General features: G+C 37.7%; 2 protein-coding genes across 3 annotated transcripts in view; one reads left to right on the top strand and one right to left on the bottom strand.

The window, feature by feature from the left end:
- LOC144977410 (uncharacterized) overlaps window positions 1-18495 on the top strand; it is a 95067-nt gene that overhangs the window by 70036 nt on the left and 6536 nt on the right. The window lies entirely within an intron of this gene.
- LOC144977405 (kelch-like protein 31) lies at window positions 4908-14377 on the bottom strand. The gene is made up of 5 exons (XM_078922583.1): window positions 14296-14377; window positions 8760-9271; window positions 7500-7671; window positions 6505-6723; window positions 4908-5454 (listed from the first exon to the last, which is right to left on the bottom strand). Exons 2-5 carry the CDS (start codon window positions 9254-9256, stop codon window positions 5335-5337), a joined length of 1008 nt encoding a protein of 335 aa, XP_078778709.1. The 5' UTR covers window positions 9257-9271; window positions 14296-14377; the 3' UTR covers window positions 4908-5334.

Genomic DNA, 18495 nt, shown 5'->3' with positions numbered 1-18495 from the left:
TTAATGGATATTGCGCTATATTATATAAACTCAATTTTAATTAAATTCAAAATAGTGTAGATCGATTTGCATGATTGTCTCTCTAGAGCATCCGCAAAGAAGAAAATGTGAGCATGGTCCACATCCTCATCTTGTGCTTCATTCATTCATACAGGGGCGTGGCTATATTGGTTGATTTGGTGCCTGGCACCGCATCCATCTTTTAAAAATGGATTACAGCATTTTTAAAAATAAAACTGAGAAATGGTATATTCCGCCTCTCACTGATTTTAGTATTTTCTTTAATTAAAAAAAAATTCTTTTGTATTCACAAATATAGCATGTTTTCAGTCATTTTCTTCAGAATCTGGCACCACCTTATACTGTAAGCATGCCACGCCACTGCAAACCAATCGCCCCTTATCCTCATAAATCAGTTCAGTGATTAGTAGTTAGTAGGTAAAGCATGAGGCACATGATTGGGGTTTCTTCGGGTGTTAGGGTACAGTGACATTATGTCAGTTGTGCACAGCTGAAACTGATACTGATACACACTTTCTGTTGCCTTGTGCGGCGATGTGGTCTAGTGGTATGACACTCGCTTTCGGATCGGAAGGTCCTGGGTTCGAGCCTCGCTCGGCGCATAGTTGAGTCCTTGGAAAAGACTCTTTACTAACATTCTCTCGCCGTACTCAGGTGTAAAATGAGCACCTGGCCGTTTACAGCGTTGTCTCTGTCCGAAAAAAAATGGTAACATCGCCTAACAGGCGTCACGTCCCGTCCTAAATGTTAAATGTTGCTGTTGGCCAGGGATCCCTTGTAAAGCGCTTTGAGCACATTTAGTGGATTTTGCGCTATATAAAGGCTCAATTTATTTATGCCTTGAAATTGACAAAGCACTGATCTTTGAGGAACGTGGATGGATTGGATGACAATATAAAGAATTTTTGTTTCGGATGGGCCTTTCAGAGTATGTTTGTCGGTTCCTTCGTGTACCGTGAGACAGTTTGTACTTGCTGCAAACTCCACATGACAATAAATACAGGAAATTCTATCTATCTGAACCTGCCTTGGATTGCATCACCAATGTGCGTATATATATATATATATATATATATATATATATATATATATATATATATATATATATATATATATATATATATATATAATATTACTCCTTCCCCTTTCGTTTTTCTACCACTGACACCATATTTATTATGAAGTTTTCCATTTCGTTATAGATGCCGTGTCTCTTTAAGAATACACCAGGAAACATACTAAAACATATTTAACACACCCCCCCCCCCTCCCCACCCTCTCGAGAAACAGGAAGAGGTAACTAAACACTGCCCCAGGGCCTGAACCAAGGTGCCCTGGTCAGAACCCAAAAAATTGCCACAAAGTGCCAAGCATGCCATCGCATTTTTAAAAAAAAACAAAAAAAAAACAACAAAAAAAACAAGTGTGCCAAATATAAATTAAAGTGCCCAAATTTGAGGAATTTAATACAAAAAATGTCAAACTGGCAAACCCGTACGTCTCGTAAGAGATGTAACCACAGACTACTACTACTACTACTACTACTACTCCTAATCTGTGGAAGTAACTAAGAACACAGTTTGCTCCATGCTTTAAAACAATAAACACACTATTTTTTTAAAAGAAAATCGTTTTCTTCTTTTTGACGAATTTGTTAATACAGTAAGAAGACGTGTAAATATTGGCAGGTCTTATGACTGAATGATATTATGGGCTTGATTTAAAATGTTTGTAGTGGACAATTATTTGCGAAGGCCTCCCAATTGGATTCAATAGTCTGATGTCACGTCGCCCAGCAACGGCGGCCATGTGGTTCTAAACAAAGAAAATCGGTACTTTTTATTCTTCATGCTGGCTAGAATTTTTCATGTCTTGTGATCAGAATGTGTAAAAGTCAAAACATGATTCAGATTTATGTTTTTTCCTCTGGATACACTTTTATGCTCGTCGGAGAAAGATTTCATAAGGGCGTCCGCCATTGTTCCGATAGTTTAGAGCCAGTTACTAAGTTACTCTTCATTACGAGGGAAGTGACGTTACGACTGTTGAAGCGTATTTGCGTTGGTTTGAGAGTATTTCCATTGACTTGCAACACATTGTAGTAAAACATTTGTTGACTTTTACTATTTGACTTTACAATTTGAAAACATAACTTTTTTATAAATGAATATGCTCAGGGTTTTTTAGGGTTTTTTTTTTTTTGGGGGGGGGGGGGTAGGTGCTTGACACTCTTTTTCTAATCAAAGTGACCGTCTTACGAGTGTCCACACAAAGTGGAATAAAAGAGAAATTCCATATTTTCCACTACACTAGATACACATTACAATTACAACAACAGGACGAAGAGCTAACCTAGTTGAATCTTAGTTTTAAAGAAAGAAACAAATTGACCTCTATCAAGTCCAAGCCACTACTGCTAAAGTTAGTGATGATTTTTTTTTTAAAGAATTTTTTTTCCAGTTGTGCGGCTGAATTGGTTGTTACAATTACCAGTTGTGACCGGGAGTCCCCAGGCATTACAATTCTAACACTAACTCTAACAAAATAATTTGGACCTTACCGCTTCAACAGTCGTAACGTCACTTCCCTCGTAATGACCATTCGAAAGAGAATAAACAAAACAAAAATAAAAAAGCAAACAAAACCAAAGAAGCAAAACGAAACTAATTAAACTGGCTCTAAACTATCGGAACAATGGCGGACGCCCTTATGAAATATTTCTCCGACGAGCATAAAAGAGTATCCAGAGAAAAAAAAAACATTATAAATCTGATCTTGTTTTGACTTTTACACATTTTGATCACATGACATAATATGAAAAGTTCTTGCCAGTATGAAGAATAAAAAGTGCCGATTTTCTTTGTTTAGAACCACGATGGCCGCCGTTGCTGGGCGACGTGACATCAGACTATTGAATCCAATTGCATACGAAAAATGCATCTGATTATCCATCCTGTCCATTTTCTTTATTTGGTTACATATACATATATGAACAGTACATATATTTACTGTTTGTAAGTGGAAGAGTCATGTAATTTCTCCCGAATAAAATTCGACGTAAGAGAAATTTGATCTGTCTGAGCTCCGACCATCGAGTATTTGCTATCATCAGACATTGAATTTGATTTTATACTGCTGGAAGGGAGAATACGTTGCTCTGGAATGAGAGTATTAGGTATAAATTATACTCAGTATAATTCCCATGACAACAATGAGACCCATAACAATTTGGGCTGTCCACTGTCAGTGTCAGACTTTTAAATATAAATATAACACATTGCCAATGGCCTCTTGAACTGTTTGTTTTTTGTTGTTTTGTTTTGTGTTTGTTTGTTTTTATTTTTTGGGGTTTTTTTTGTTTTGTTCGTTTTGTTTTTGGTTTTTTGCTTTGTTTTTTGTTGCTTGTTTTTTTTTGGGTATTTTTGGGGGGAGGGGGGGGTGGTTAGTTGGGTTGTTTATGACCAAAGGCTTTATTTTTTGGGGGGAGAGTGGGAGGGTTGGCATCTTCTTATTTATCTTCAATTAAATCTTGCCATTAGAAAGAGAATAAACAAAACAAAACAAAAAAGCAAACAAAACCAAGAAGCAAAACGAGCTAATCAAAAGACACACAAACAATACAGCAGACTTCTGGATAACTGATTGACTGAAATTGACAACGCTTTTTTCTGTTTACTAATGTTGTGTGTGTGTTGTTTTTAAAAAAAGTGTTTTCCGGTGCTTGGGGCACATTTAGGCCATTCCATCGCCAGTAAACAAGAAGAAGAAAGTGGGATAGTCAAATAATTCTAGATTTACATGAATAGTAAACGAGTAAAAGTAAGACAAAGGGGAATTGGTTCAAATGGGAACAGATGTAGATTCCAAGAGCACACTATCAGTGTACTTAGCTTGAGGTCACCTAAAAGTCTCATCTAGACGTGAGCACAGGATCCCATTAAGAGCAATATGCTTAAATGTTTACAAACCATTGTACATCTTCAAAACAAAAAAAAAATAATCATACAGTTCAGACATATGATTTACAACGGGGAAAAAATATCACCTCCCAAAACTAAAACTATATATATTTGACTATTTCCCTCCCCACCAAGAACTCCGACAGAACTAAATAATCTCAGTCCAAGACAAACACAGAAAGCAAGTTGGAAAATAGATGTAGGAGGATAGAAGACGCAGAAAGAGCCCCCTGCCCACTATGGGAGGTTCGAGAACAAAGGACCCCTATCCGTAGCCATCGTAAAGTTATAGCCTGACACTGACCACAAAATGACGTTAAAATGCCAGTCTTTTGCCACAAAAGAAAACAAATCGTGAGTTGTATTCAAAAGTTCAACCAATGAAATAACTTGTTTTCTTGAGCTCAACTAATGACAACTCACTAGATGCTACACAAACCTAAAAAATAACGTCAAACTGCCAGTCCTAGAGGGTTCTAGTGTCAGGCTATAATATGTTAACGATGGCTACAGTTCTAGTGTCTGGCTATATGTTAACGATGGCCACGGTTCTAGTGTCAGGCTATTTGTTAACGATGGCTACGCCCTATCACAACCCTATCTGATCATATCCATCGTAACTGACTAGGACTAATAGTTTGATTTCATATTTTATGTTTGTGCAGCGTCCAGTGAGTTTTCGTTAGTAGAGCTCGAGGAAGCAAGTGATTTCATTGGTTGAACTATTGAATACAACTCACGGTTTGTTTTCTTTTGTGGCCAAAGATTTGTCTTTTGACGTCATATTTTGGTCAGTGTCAGGCTATATAAGTTTACAATCAGACACTCAACAGTTAAGAAAAACATTTGCCAATTGATCTTTTCATTGCTTTAAATTTCAGTTTATCATCAAAACTGAACTTAAAACATAATAAATATATACAATAAGAAAGGGATATGATTTTTTTTAATATCACAGATCATTTTTATAAATTCTGTTCAGTATTCCCATACACACACACACACAACAAAAATCTAAACACACCACTTTACACTCTCATACACACACACACACATCGAATCATCAAACATATCATAAAAACATCTATACACCCCCAATATACACACAAACACACAAAGACACACATTAAATCTGATCATTAAACATCTATACACCTCATTCCCTTCCACATACACATACTACACACACACACACAAACACACACCTTAAATCTAATCATTAAATATTTATACACCCCCTTCCACATACACACACACAAACACAACAACCATCTAATCATCAAACATCTCATCATGAAAACATATATTCCCCCCCCCCCCCCCCCCCGTTCCACACACGCACAAACAGAAAAGACTACACTGGGCCAACCCCTGACAAATAGTGAGGCAATGTAAGAATGCAGCAGGCCCGTCCATATATCCGAGTAGAAAATCTGTCCAAGTGAATCATTTTATCCTCCAACGGGTCGTATTCCTAAAATGCAATAGAGAAAAATTAAGGATCAATCACTGGTGTGTAAGTGTAAGGTAAAAACAATTTAAAGAAAAAAAAAAATTGCGTTTTTATATAGTGCAATATCCACTTAATGTGCTCAAAGCGCTTTACAAGGGGTCCCTAACCAACAGCAACATGTAACATATAGAACAAGACATGATGCCTGTTAGGCGATATTACAACTTTTTTTTTCCGACAGAGTCAATGCTGTTAATGGCCAGGTACTCATTTTACACCTGAGTATGGTGAGAGAATGTGGGCAAAGAGCCTTTTCCAAGGACTCAACTATGCGCTGAGCGAGGCTCGAACCCAGGACCTTCCGATCCGAAAGCGAGTGTCAAACCACTAGACTACATATATTGATGAACAACAATAAAAACAAAAAAACAGGGTAAAAAAAAATAGATTGTGATTGAGAGCAACAATCAGGTGGGTCTTCCTTTACCAGTATCTGAAATGGTAAAGAGGAGGAGGAGGAAATGGACTGGACATGTTCTCAGAATGGATTCGAGCGCTATTCTCAGGTGGCACATGCAGAATATTTTGCTTGTTATTGAGAGCAACAGGATGCCTCACCAATTCCCACTATCAGATGGGCCTTCCTTTACCAGTATCTGAAGCTGTAAAGAGGAGGAGGAGGAAATGGACTGGACATGTCCTCAGAACGGATTTGAGCACCATTCTCATGTGGACACCCCCCCCCCCACAGGGAAAGAGAAGTAGGGCTGCCTGCAGGAGACCTGGAGGAGGAGTATCGAGAAAGAAATGAAATGAAAGCTAGTGTATGGTCTTGGGGACAGATGACAGAAATGGCCACCAACCCGAAAAGATGGCGTTCCACCGTGTCAGCCTTATGTGCTGATCAAGCACCAAGAGGATAAGTAAGTATGTACGTAACTATAAAACTGACAGATGGCAGAGGAATTTAAGGCACATCTTGCTGACAAACGCCAAGTTGAAATGTCTATTCGTATTGAGTGTTAGGAAAACGACCAGATGACCCAGCCTCGAACCGATGATTTCCCCCACCTGTAGTAAATCTGAGTAGTAGTGTTCTCCATTGATCCCCCCGACCACGTAGATCTTGTCATTCAGAACGGCTGCTCCAGCCTCTCGTATATTGCAGTTGGTCTTACAATTGGTCCACTGGTCCGTCTGGCAGTTGTACATCTCCAGCATAATGATGGGCACAGGAAACCCGTAGCTGTCCTCGATGTTACCGCCTATCACATACAACTTGTCTTGGACCTGGGGTGAAAAAAGATTTCAATCGATTAGCGGCTGGCGAGCATTTATATCCACTAAACGTGGTCAAAGCGCACTGCAAAGTGCCTCAAGCCAACAGCAACACTTAACATGCAGAACGAGACACGACGCAAAATTACAATTTTTTATTCCGACAGAGACAACGCTGTTTACAGCCGTGTACTCATTTTACACCTGAGTACAGTAAGATAATGTGAGTAAATAGCCTTTTCCATGGACTCAACTATGGGTCCCTTAGAGTGGGACTCGACACTAGACATTCCAGTCCGAAGGCAAGTGTCCTACCACTAGATCACATAGCTGTACAATTATTGTAAATTATTATTCCTATTATTGTAAAGAGTTCAATATTGATATGAAATTAGCCAACCAGAGGCCTATCCAGGTTTTCAAAAAGAAAAGAACTGCAACACAGACTTTGAATATTTTGAAGAAAATATTCACACATCACCTGATGTGGACATATGTTCCTTTTTAAAAAGAAAAGTAAAGGAAGTACCAGCGACAGTGATTGCAATAACATTTTGTTGATAAACATCAGGAAATAACAGCAACAAATTAAAAAAGGAAGAAAAAAGGAGGATGAGAAATTGATATATATCAAGACATAACAGCAACGACAAAAAAAAAAGAAATAAGGAAGAAGAAAGAAGAAGGAGGAGAAGTTGATAAATATCAGGAAATAACAGCAAAAAAAAAAAAAAAAGAAAGAAATTGGAAGAAGAAGAAAACGAAGAAAAAAGGAGAAGAAGAAGCACCTGGGCCATAGCGTGGTTACATCTCCCATACAACATATTGGCTTTCTCCTCCCACAAATCGGTGGCCGGGTTGTAGCAGATGGTACTATTGGAACAGCCAGAGAACCTTTGACCTCCGGACACGTAGATGACATCCCCACTGATGGCACCGGCATGACCGTAACACGAGTGGCTGGAAAAATGGATATAAAGGGAAACAGCTTATTAACTCACTCAACCCTAACACCGACTATATCCGTAGTTTACCCAGGTTAATTTTAACCCATGTCTATTTATTATATTTTTTCCGAGACAAATTATAGGCATAGTATCAAAGCTAATGTTTTTAATTTTTGCATGCTAATGGTAGTTGAATAAAACTATGTATGTACATGTTCATTTTAATACAATTTTCCCAATTTTGAAAAGTAGTCTAGGATTGAGTGAGTTAAACTTTTGTAGATGGGTAGATCTAACACTAAACTTGCTGATCCAAGGGAGAATCCCACCACCTCCTTTTAATATAGACGCTGTGTATCTCAATTTGGACACATAGCAGCCAACTTTTCATGGTGTGGCTATGTGATCTTGTGGTATGACACTCGCTTTCGGATCAGAAGGTCCCGGGTTCGAGCCTCGCTCAGTGCATAGTTGCGTCCTTGGAAAAGGCTCTTTACCCACATTCTCTCACCATACTCGGGTGTGAAATGAGTACCTGGCTGTTTAACAGCGTTGTCTCTGTCGAAAAAATATTGTAATAACGCCAAACAGGCGTCATGTCTCGTTCTATATGTCATGTGTTGCTGTTGGTCAGGGACCTTTTGAAAAGCGCTTTGAGCACATTTAGTGGATATTGCACTATATAAAAGCTGAAATTTTTTTGTTTTGTTTTGTAATGGAGCTAAAACGGGACACCCTACGGTGCACCACTGTCATAACCTACAATGGCAGCGTGATTGGACTTATATAAAATATAATCTTATTTAAAGCTATACTCTCTATATTTTTTTTCCTTGTTTTCATTTGTGAGAGTCAAAAAGTCATTATTCGAGGACCTGCTAGGGTCATTTCCTCATCTATAAACAGTCCAATTTTTTTTTCCAAGAATCTTTTTATTCTGTTTCTCCACATTGCAAGTAAGGAAAGTTCCAAATTGATCAGAAAAGTTGGCCAGCATGTGGACATACGTGACTGACAATCTCATTCATTTTTGTTTTTTACTTTTTAGTTTTAGACTTTAAAACTGTTCTGGGAAAAAAAAATTTTTAATGAAGGTTTTACCTCATAGAGGCACACATCTCCCAGTCCTCAGATGACACGTTGTAACATTCCACTGTACACATGACCATGTTCTCATCCTGCCCTCCAATCGCGTACAGCTTGCCTTGATGGGACACGACGACGAAATCCTTTCTGGCTTCGTTCATGGCCGGAAGTTCGAACCACGAATCAAATCTGGGGTCGTACCGAAAACAACGAGCCGTAGCAATTTCGTTGTTCTCCGTGCTGTCGTATTTGCCTCCAAGAGCGTACATGAAGTTGTCCAGGACTGCAATACTCGGATTGAACAAAGGGATGGGTGAGTCTTTGAGATAACCGTGGTGCTTGGAAAAGAAGGTGTAACACTCCAAGTTCTGGGAGTGCAACATGACAATGCTAGGATGTGTGGATCTAACCTGAGTCCTCTGTGTCTGGAGCAGAGGCTGCTTGCCGATGACAATATGGTAGTCTTTGGCTTCAGTTAATAAATCACTGCATTCCTGGTTAGAACGCATCATATCCACTTTGCTAACCTGAAACACAAGGTAAAATCTTTGTGAAAAAAAATCTGAAAAGGTGACCATGAAACAGTGCCAGACTAAACAGAATGAAAAATAAAAGATAAAAAAATCATTCCAGAAAATTAGCCTGCCTCGATTTGAATCCGGACCTCAGACCTCCAGATTACAGGTCAGAAATGGTGCCATTACACCACAGAGTTTATCCGATAGCTGGGATGACTTAATAATTGTATTCATTACTAGGATATTAATATGCTTTTCCAATGTGACAACCCCCCCCCCCCTGCCCTCAAGCGTCATGATGAACATGAACAAACATTGCACAAGAAGAAAGGATGAGAACAAAAACATTGAGTAGCTCCGTTTTTATTCTAAAACTTTGAGATGACTTTTTCTATTGTATTTTGTCTGGCACTGTTTCATACAGAAATTTCCAGATTTTTATCTTACACCAGTGCCTGCTCCCTCACTTTGATATTATCCTTTAATTTACCACAGTATACATAACTCATTCATGGCAGCATCTATTTCACTCGTTACTTTGATATTTTCATAATAAAAACTTTAATTTACCACAATATGCTTAACTCTTTAAGGGCAGCCTCTACATCACTCGTTACTTTGATATCTTCAAAAGGTCTGAGGTTCGATCCCCAGTCGAGGTCGACTGATTTTTTGGCATGGTTTTTTTCTTGTAATTTTCTTTCTTGCTTTGTCTGGCACCTTTCATATACACTTTTGTTCAGTTTTTTTTTTTATGTTACACCAGTGCCAGCTCCTTAATTTCTTAATTTGATAAAAACCTCTTATTTGCCACAGTATGCTTAACTCTTGATTGACAGCGTTCTATTCTACTCTAGCCTGACACCAAATATTATTATCATTTCCACCATGAGTGTAGTCAGTAACAGTGACCTATTTGTGTAGACAGGACATATATCCAAATAAAATTACTGCACGTGTTCTGTAAGGTCACCAACGACAATTCACAACTTTGTTATATAAATAAGATAAAAATGAATAAATCAACAAACTACATGAAAAAAAAAAAAAAATAAATGGATGAATTAATAAAGAAATAAAATAATTTACATAAATGAATAAAATAAATAATTTACACCAATTAATAAAATAAATAAATAAATAATTAAATAAATGAATAAATAAATAAACAAATATCATGAACATTTATAATACAGTGTATTTCCACGGATTTATGCTACAAGTAATTCACAATGTTTCATTTATTCCCCCAGCAGGCCATATGGAACCACATTTCCATTTCATACAGCACCAGTTGCCTGTTTTTGTACTATCACATCCTTTTTGTACTAACACACTTACAATATCCCTCACTGCCTGTAGCAAGGCACTCATTCACACCTGAGTTGAGTGGGGTAATTTGTGCAAGGTACCAAGGACATAATGCCAGGACCAGAATTTTTCACAATAACTGTCACCCATCCTGCCATTGATCATGTTTAACATTGCTTGACTTTTGTGCCATGACGAGATGCTGTATCGCTGAGCAACCATTGAGCCATGACATTTCTTATTTGAGGAAATTATGTATTTCAATTACTATTTTTCTTTCAGTTATCAATATAATCCCGAAGAACCAAAATCAGTAATTTTACTGGGTAATTCGCACATTACTATCACGATAATTCACACATTACTTGCACATACAGGATGATTCAAAAAGAATATGGCACAACTATCACGGTATATACAAAAAACAAAAACAAAAACAAAAACAAAAAACAATAGAAAACACAAGCTTGGACACGTGTGTAGTACACACCTTCCAGTTTTTATTTCATGTTTTATAAATGCTCAAGGTGGCCAAAATGAGAATTCATCCCAAACACGCCGCAGGATGTCACGGCCCACCGTGTTGATTGCAGCTGTTATTCAATCTTTCTTTTTGACAGTTTTGCCATAATCTTTTTGAATCTAGATCTGCATGTGAGTCCTGACCAAATTGTCTGAACTATTTCACACATATCGCCTTACCGGATCTTGTATTTTGTAACTCAGTACTTAGTCATATATACATTTTCTTTTGGATTGTCCTACCGAATATATTTATTTTAAAATGTTAAAAAGTACCAAAAATTTATAGGGAGAAGGGACAGCATGGAGGTAGAGTGGTAGTTTGATATTTTTTCAAAATAAAAATTAATAATTATTTTTTACATAGACAGATAGGCTTTTAAAAACCATTTAATAAGATACCTTACTTTTGGATCTAGGATAAACGGTTCCAAAGTTATGATGATATTACTGCTCTAAATTTACTCTTACAAAAAGCTCAAAATTGATTGAGAATTCCCCCACTGGACAGCCTCTCGATAAGGTGACTACTGATTAAAACGGGATTTTAGCATAGAGAAAAGAGGGTTGGTCACTTGTGGTCAACATTAAACATACTGCACTGCCTTCAATCTTTATGAAATTTGATCTAGACATAGACAAATGAATTATCCAGATGCCTTCTCTTTTATTTTTTTGCTATCTCAATTTTGAAAAAGATTTCAAAAGTTTTAAAATGACGTTATTTTTATTAAATTATAATTTTTGATACAATATGTCAACATTGATTTCTATCACATCAAAAGAAATCTTGATCTCTGCCCTTTAAAATGATACCAGTGCCGTTCATATACTGTGAAAAATAATGAAACAGTGATTATGTGAAATTGTGTTATTCAAATTTTAACCCAAAGTTGCGCTTCACTTGTCCAATGGCTAATCGGCACCTGTCTACCTACAGACTGGAATCAATTTCAGTTAGGGCTAGGGTTGAGTGAGTTAAGAAATCTTGTGAAGTTTGGAGAGAAGACGAGTCTCTGTCTCAGCAGTGAAAACTGGCAACGACTGAGTTGTTTTTCCTTTTTCTTCGTCTTGTGTTACTCACCTTGACTTTGAGAATGCCTCTTTTAGGGACTTAGATAAAAATTTCAAACTAGCACTGTAACCTCCAAACCTATATCATTGAAAGCAGCTCAGCACAAAACAATTCCAACGGTACATGTTTCATCAAAATCGGTTGATTAGGAAAAAAGTTACAGATAATTTACTGGGTCAAAACGGGGCCTTATATGCCTTTGTAGCAATGACTATGAAAAATGTTTTTTTCTCTTTTTGAGGAAAAATTTTGTCTAAAATCAAAGCCCTATCTCCACTGAGTTAAAATGTTTTTGAATTTTGAAAATCCATTCATAAATAAACAAGTTATGCAGTTTCAAAGGTGTCATTTATTTGGATGACCTGCAAAGAGGAAAAAAACGCGAAAATATGGGACGCTTTTTCGGCATTTTTTTCTCGACCTTTGGTTGTATCTTGCGTAATAAGTGGATTAAAAGATTGAAACTTGAAGAGCAAATTAGGATGGTGTTTTGTAAAATACGGGAAAAGTGCTCGTCATATTCATATGAAATTTTACAACCAAAAAGAAGAAATGTTCATGTATTACCTTGTCAGCGACAAAACCTCCACGCCTGGTAGTTTTAGAAATATTTTACTCCAAAGAGTAAAATTCTATTTTTAACGGTCTTCTGGTAATCGCATGAGTTTTGTCGCTTGACATAATCTAAAATGACCTTTTTTCTAACTATATGCCAAAAAAGATCTCAAATGAATCACTCTATAAGATCACAAAAGAAAGACCAATCTCCCTTGACATTTTACAACAACGATGGCAACTATTCGGTCACATACTACGCAGGGACAAAAACATACCAGCTAACCAAGCCATGTCGGGATACTTCCAAAAACACGGGAACCTTTTCAGAGGAAGACCGATCATAACACTCCCTGTGATCCTAAACAAAAACCTCACAACACTTGGACAAAGCATTAGTCTCATAACAGCAGGGGACCTTGAAAATCTGAGAACCCTAGCAGAGGACCGGCAATATTGGAGACACCTCACACAGGAAATACTGGAAACAGCCAAGGCGACCCGATCTTTAGGTCGAGACGCGAAAGGCATCTAAGTCAAGTCAAGTCATGCCAACTTTCAGTCATATTCATCGATAAACAGCGTCGTAATTAATTTTTTAAAATAACATATACGAAACGGCTTCGTCCCATATTTTGACGCGAATTCGGGCACTTCGTGAGCGAAAAAGAGTCCCAAAGATTTGTGCGGGATAGTCATTGCTAGCCTTTGTATTTTATTCTCCGAGTTTGTGACTGCAAAACTGCTGTTTTTAGATATAAAAACCAATAACATTACATCGGGTATACCTATCTTCAAAATTCTTTCGCAGAGACCACCAGACAACATTAGAGTATGTAATAAAAGAAGCGGCTTAATTTTCAAAACTTCTTATATTCGACAGGTTCCGGATTATGTAACATGTAACAAGCCAGAAACCCCAAAAAGCCCCATTAGTGATAACATCTCTGCTAATTAGGCTACATGGACATAATTGGTATCAAAAGGTCTCAGAGAGACGCACAACATCCAGTAGAATTTGAGTAAGTACAAAAGAGCAATGTTGGAACAGGTATGAGCTAAACAAATAAGATTATGTAACGTTACATAGACCTCCGCAAAAATCGACAAAGACAACGCCGCTACAAATTAGGCCACATGGACAAAATTGGTACCAAATGAAAGGTCTCAGAGAGGTGCACAACATCCAGTATTTTTAAAAAATAAAATGCAAAAGAGCAATGTTGGAACAGTTAACAGGTTTTTAAAAAAAGAATATGTTACATTTCATTACATAGACCTTTGAAATTAATCGACTAGCGACAAAACCTCTACTAATTACTAATTGGGCAACATGGTCAAATTTGGTATCAAAATCAAGGGCTCAGAGAGATGCACAATGACCAGCAGCACAAAAGAGTAGCTATATTGCAGTTTAGAAAGTATAAGTCTAAAGAAAATGCAATGATTAGTCGAAAATTAAAAAAAAAAGTTGGCTTTATAGAAATCAAAACATGGGCAAGTGAAAATAACTGAAATAATTTCACATATACCAATATTGTAGTCATAAATCATTAAAGCTAATACTCACCAACAATGAAGAGGAGTTAATGTCAATGATTCAATGATGGAACACGATGAGTAATGAAGAAATCAAATCCATATTTGTGAATCACATGTAACCGAGAGAACCCCCCCCACCAAAACCTAAAATAATAAATCCCCAATGTCTGTTAAAAAGTCTTCCATTTTAATTTTGTAGTCGACAGAATCATCTTGTCCCTCCTCCTGAGTCCAGTACGATACAGTAATTGCTTTTGTGTTCACTCTTTGAACCAGGCCATTGTACACAATATCATTACCATTAACGTTCCACACATGGCTAATATGTTTATGGAGGAGCTCTGAAGGATCTTCAATAATCGACTGAACCAGGCTCACAGGTGATGTGGAGCTCACCCCGATTGATAACAGCACAGACTCCTCCAAAGCACCCTCCAATATAGCGTTTTTCAACACCTTTGCAACTTTTCTGCGGAGTGACATGTCTTTGCATTGCAACTTCAATTTAATTCGTCGATTTATCTCACAGTGTAAAGCCAAACGCCTGGTGGCCTCAGCCTTCCTGTTTTTCATAACAGCAGAGACTGCAAAACTAACCAAACGACTCTGGTTTGTGTCCGATTTCTTCCCTAGCCAGAGCATTGTGCGATTGACTGTTGCCTTGCACTTCGCATCCACGAATGATTCTGTACCGTTCGGGGCTCTTCGTTGCTGAGCGTCGAACAGCCCAAGAGTTCGCTCTGCCCAAATATTGTGGACCGGAGCAGCAGACGCAGCATTGACCTTGCTTGAAGCAGGGTTTGCAAGATCTCCAGTGAGGTACCGAGCCATTTGTCGGTTAAGAACAGCAAGGAAGCTGTTGATGAGTTTAGATAAGACGGATGACAGGTCAGGGAGATCATCACAAAGCCGAAGAGTCAACAATGTTTCATCTATGACCAAGGGGCGATCAAAAATATCTGTACTCGTAGTTATCAAATTGTCTGCTTGGTGCTCCAAAACCTGGAGGTTCTCTACAGCACAACTCAGATACTTGGACTGGAAATAGAAAAGGTGTATAAAAAAATGAAAAATACTTTATTTCAAAATGTAACGTTAGCATCAAAGTATCTGTAAAGAAAAGTGGAGATTAAACCAATTAACTAACACTGAATTGTCAAAGACAAATATAAATAAAATATTGATATCTAACCAAAAAAAAAATTGTATGCTAAGCAAATGTCACAGTTCAAGAATCAGAAATGCATAACATAAATAAAAAAGTGCAATCCAAAGCAGTCCAAATTCATGAGTATACATCAGCACTGCTCAGTGATCTGATACTGTATATGTACAAGAAAAACGGTAGCTAGTATAAAATAGGAAATTTTTATAATCCATATCGGCGATTCACTTTTACGTTTTTAAAAACTACAATTTCTGGATGACACTGATTACATTGTTTTGACTCCATATTACGAAACAGACATTATGGTAAACTAAATCAATGAATGAAATACAGAACTAATGGAAAACAAATCACACAAAAAATTTAAAGACATACACCCTAAATTTACTTCCAAGTCAAATGGCAAGAGACAATTTAATATGAGAAAGAAAGAAAGGGAGGGAGGGAGGGAGAGGGAGGGAGAGAGAGAGAGAGAGAGAGAGAGAGAGAGAGAGAGAGAGAGAGAGAGAGAGAGAGAGAGAGAGAGAACTAACCAGCTCTAAATGACTCCTTTCATCCACTGATGTGTAGAACAATGCCATCCAGGGCCCAGTGACGACTTTTCCAAGTAAGCCAAGAGCCTGGAGCTCAAGGCAGAGGAATGGTTGCTGCAGATCGTGCTTCAGTGCACCTGCCATAATCTTATTGTTGCAGACTCGCTCCGCATACTGTAGAAGGATATCCCTATAATGGAATACGGTACCCGCCAAATGAAATAGGATGTGTAAGCGATTGCCTACATATCTTACAAAGAGGCCACATGGAAGATTTCTCTCCCTTAAATGGGCCTTGAATCCGGATGGATCTCCCTTTCCCTTGTACCTGTGAAGCAATAATATAAATTGATGTAAATTTTTTCTAAATTGAGTATTCAAATAGAGTTTTAAATGAGGAAAAATGTCACACTATTCACCCTCAAAAATGCCACTAACAACTCTCCCTCCAAGACCAGTTACCAAAAAGCATTTTTTTAAAAAGTATTTCCTTAACTGTTCGTTTGTAGTGCACTGTAACAAAGTACTTCATACTGGTAAAGAAAAGTTCTCATACAAAAGCAAATAACTGATAATCCCAGGTGCAGTAAAAATCATCTGACAAAGTACATGAATGACGCACATTAAAGAACAAGACTTGCAGCCTGTTAGGTGTTACTGCAATTTCAGAGAAACATAACTTTCTACTCCATGCCAAAATTTTGAGCAAAGCTGCGAATCAAGATAGTGTGCTTCAGTGTAATCATGATTAAAACGACCTTACACAAGACTGCAAAGAACAGAGACACTTAAAAATTAAATAAAAAGAATAGATGCATACCGTAACTTTGAGACGAGGTGTAGAACATTTGCAACTTGGCAGTCAGAGCCAAATGCTTTTGTAGACAGCTGCATCTCACTCTCCAGTGACTTGAGTGTTGTTCGGGCAGCATTTGCCAGGCCATCGAGGGGATGAATCTGGCAGTTCAACTCAAGTAGACTGTGGCCAAGGTGCTCCTCCAAGAGGACTACTGTAGCATGGTTTGCAGCCACTCTGTCAGTTAATGTTGACAATATCTTTGCATGCACACGCTGGAGCACTGTCTCCTTGGGTAAGCCAGAGTATTCAGCGTACGTACTGCTGACTTCATCAAAAGTGTTGATGACGTGATCTGCATAATCCGCAGCTTTCCCACCAGGCAGGTACCGCACATTTAATGTGACTGAACAATCAGGAGTATTGATGTGAAGTTCATTGGGATGACTCCCACATAGTGTTGTAGCATCCCAGGACAGACAGCAACATGACGAATTTAAAATTACTTCCACTGACTGTATGTCAGACAGAACGCCGAGTTCTCTCATCATTTGTGAGCAGGTGTTTGCGGAAGGTGTGGATGTTAGTGTGTGAGAACAGGTCCTACAGCTTCTACTGGAACATTGTGTAGTAAAAAAAAAAAAAAAAAATTTCTGACCTTTAAGGAATATTGTCTTCCATCTTTCTTACACGAAAAGAAATTGTCATCTGCATTGTCAGCATCTCTTGAAGCTTAAAGATCATGGATCTGATCCATTAGTTTATTGTTTTTCGTTTCCAAGTCTTTATGGTTTATTAATTTAGATTTCAGTCTATAATTTTCCTTAAGAAGATGAGAGGATTGATTATATTTCATCCTAAGGGAGGAAATTTCACTGACTAATGAGTCGACCTTACTCATATAGTCACTTTTTGTTTTTTGCAACTGGTCACGAGTTGCTGGACACTTTGAGCAGTCGCTTCTTGTGGTGGCAGCTGTGGTATGTGTTGTAGTAGTTATAGTTGTAGCTGTGGTAGCTGCTGATGATGTGCAAGGTGTTGTTGTGGCAGGTGCGTCGTCATTACACTGAAACGGTATGTCGAGAGGCTCTGAGAGAAATGCTCTCATAATGGCTTGGTTTGTGGGGACTACGAGGCCCGTTCTTTTCTTCCTTGAAAAGTCTTTCAGCATTCGTCAAACTCTTACCTCGAGTGTTTTCTTATTAATGGGCACAGATATGTTTGCTGAAATGTGATGAAGAATGTCCTAAATTGATAGCTGCTGGAACTCAATCAGGTAAATTACGTACCGATCCTTATACATGATGGAAAGGTGTCTGATCAGTATACGTTGAATATAAAATCTTTAACAGCCGCCACAGAACTCAGGTCCAATTCATCTGGAATTTTTGTTTGGGAAAGTTGGAAAGAAAAGGATTAGGGTTTAAAATAAAATATTTATCAAAATAATAGTAATTTTAAAGCAATTGAAAAAGACAAGTCTTCTATCTCTCTCTCTCTCTTACACTCTACAACTGAATATAAGTGATTGGTATCAATTGTGAAAAGCAGCAGTAACTCTTTAAAATTTTAGTACCTATTAAAGTCTAAGGCTAATAGCCACTATACATAAAAATGAAAACCGACTTGTGATTTACTTTCTTGAAAGAAAAGATGAATTGGACACTTTTTTTTTTTCACACACATTTCATTACAATTACAATTCAAATAGAGAAGTAGAAATCCAATTTC

Source organism: Berghia stephanieae, chromosome 7 (genome assembly GCF_034508935.2).
Source record: "Berghia stephanieae isolate SIO BIC M18660-M18661 chromosome 7, UCSD_Bste_1.3, whole genome shotgun sequence".
Classification (NCBI taxonomy): domain Eukaryota; kingdom Metazoa; phylum Mollusca; class Gastropoda; order Nudibranchia; family Aeolidiidae; genus Berghia; species Berghia stephanieae.
Note: the sequence above shows the minus strand (reverse complement) of the source record. Positions and strands in the feature narration are given on the sequence as shown.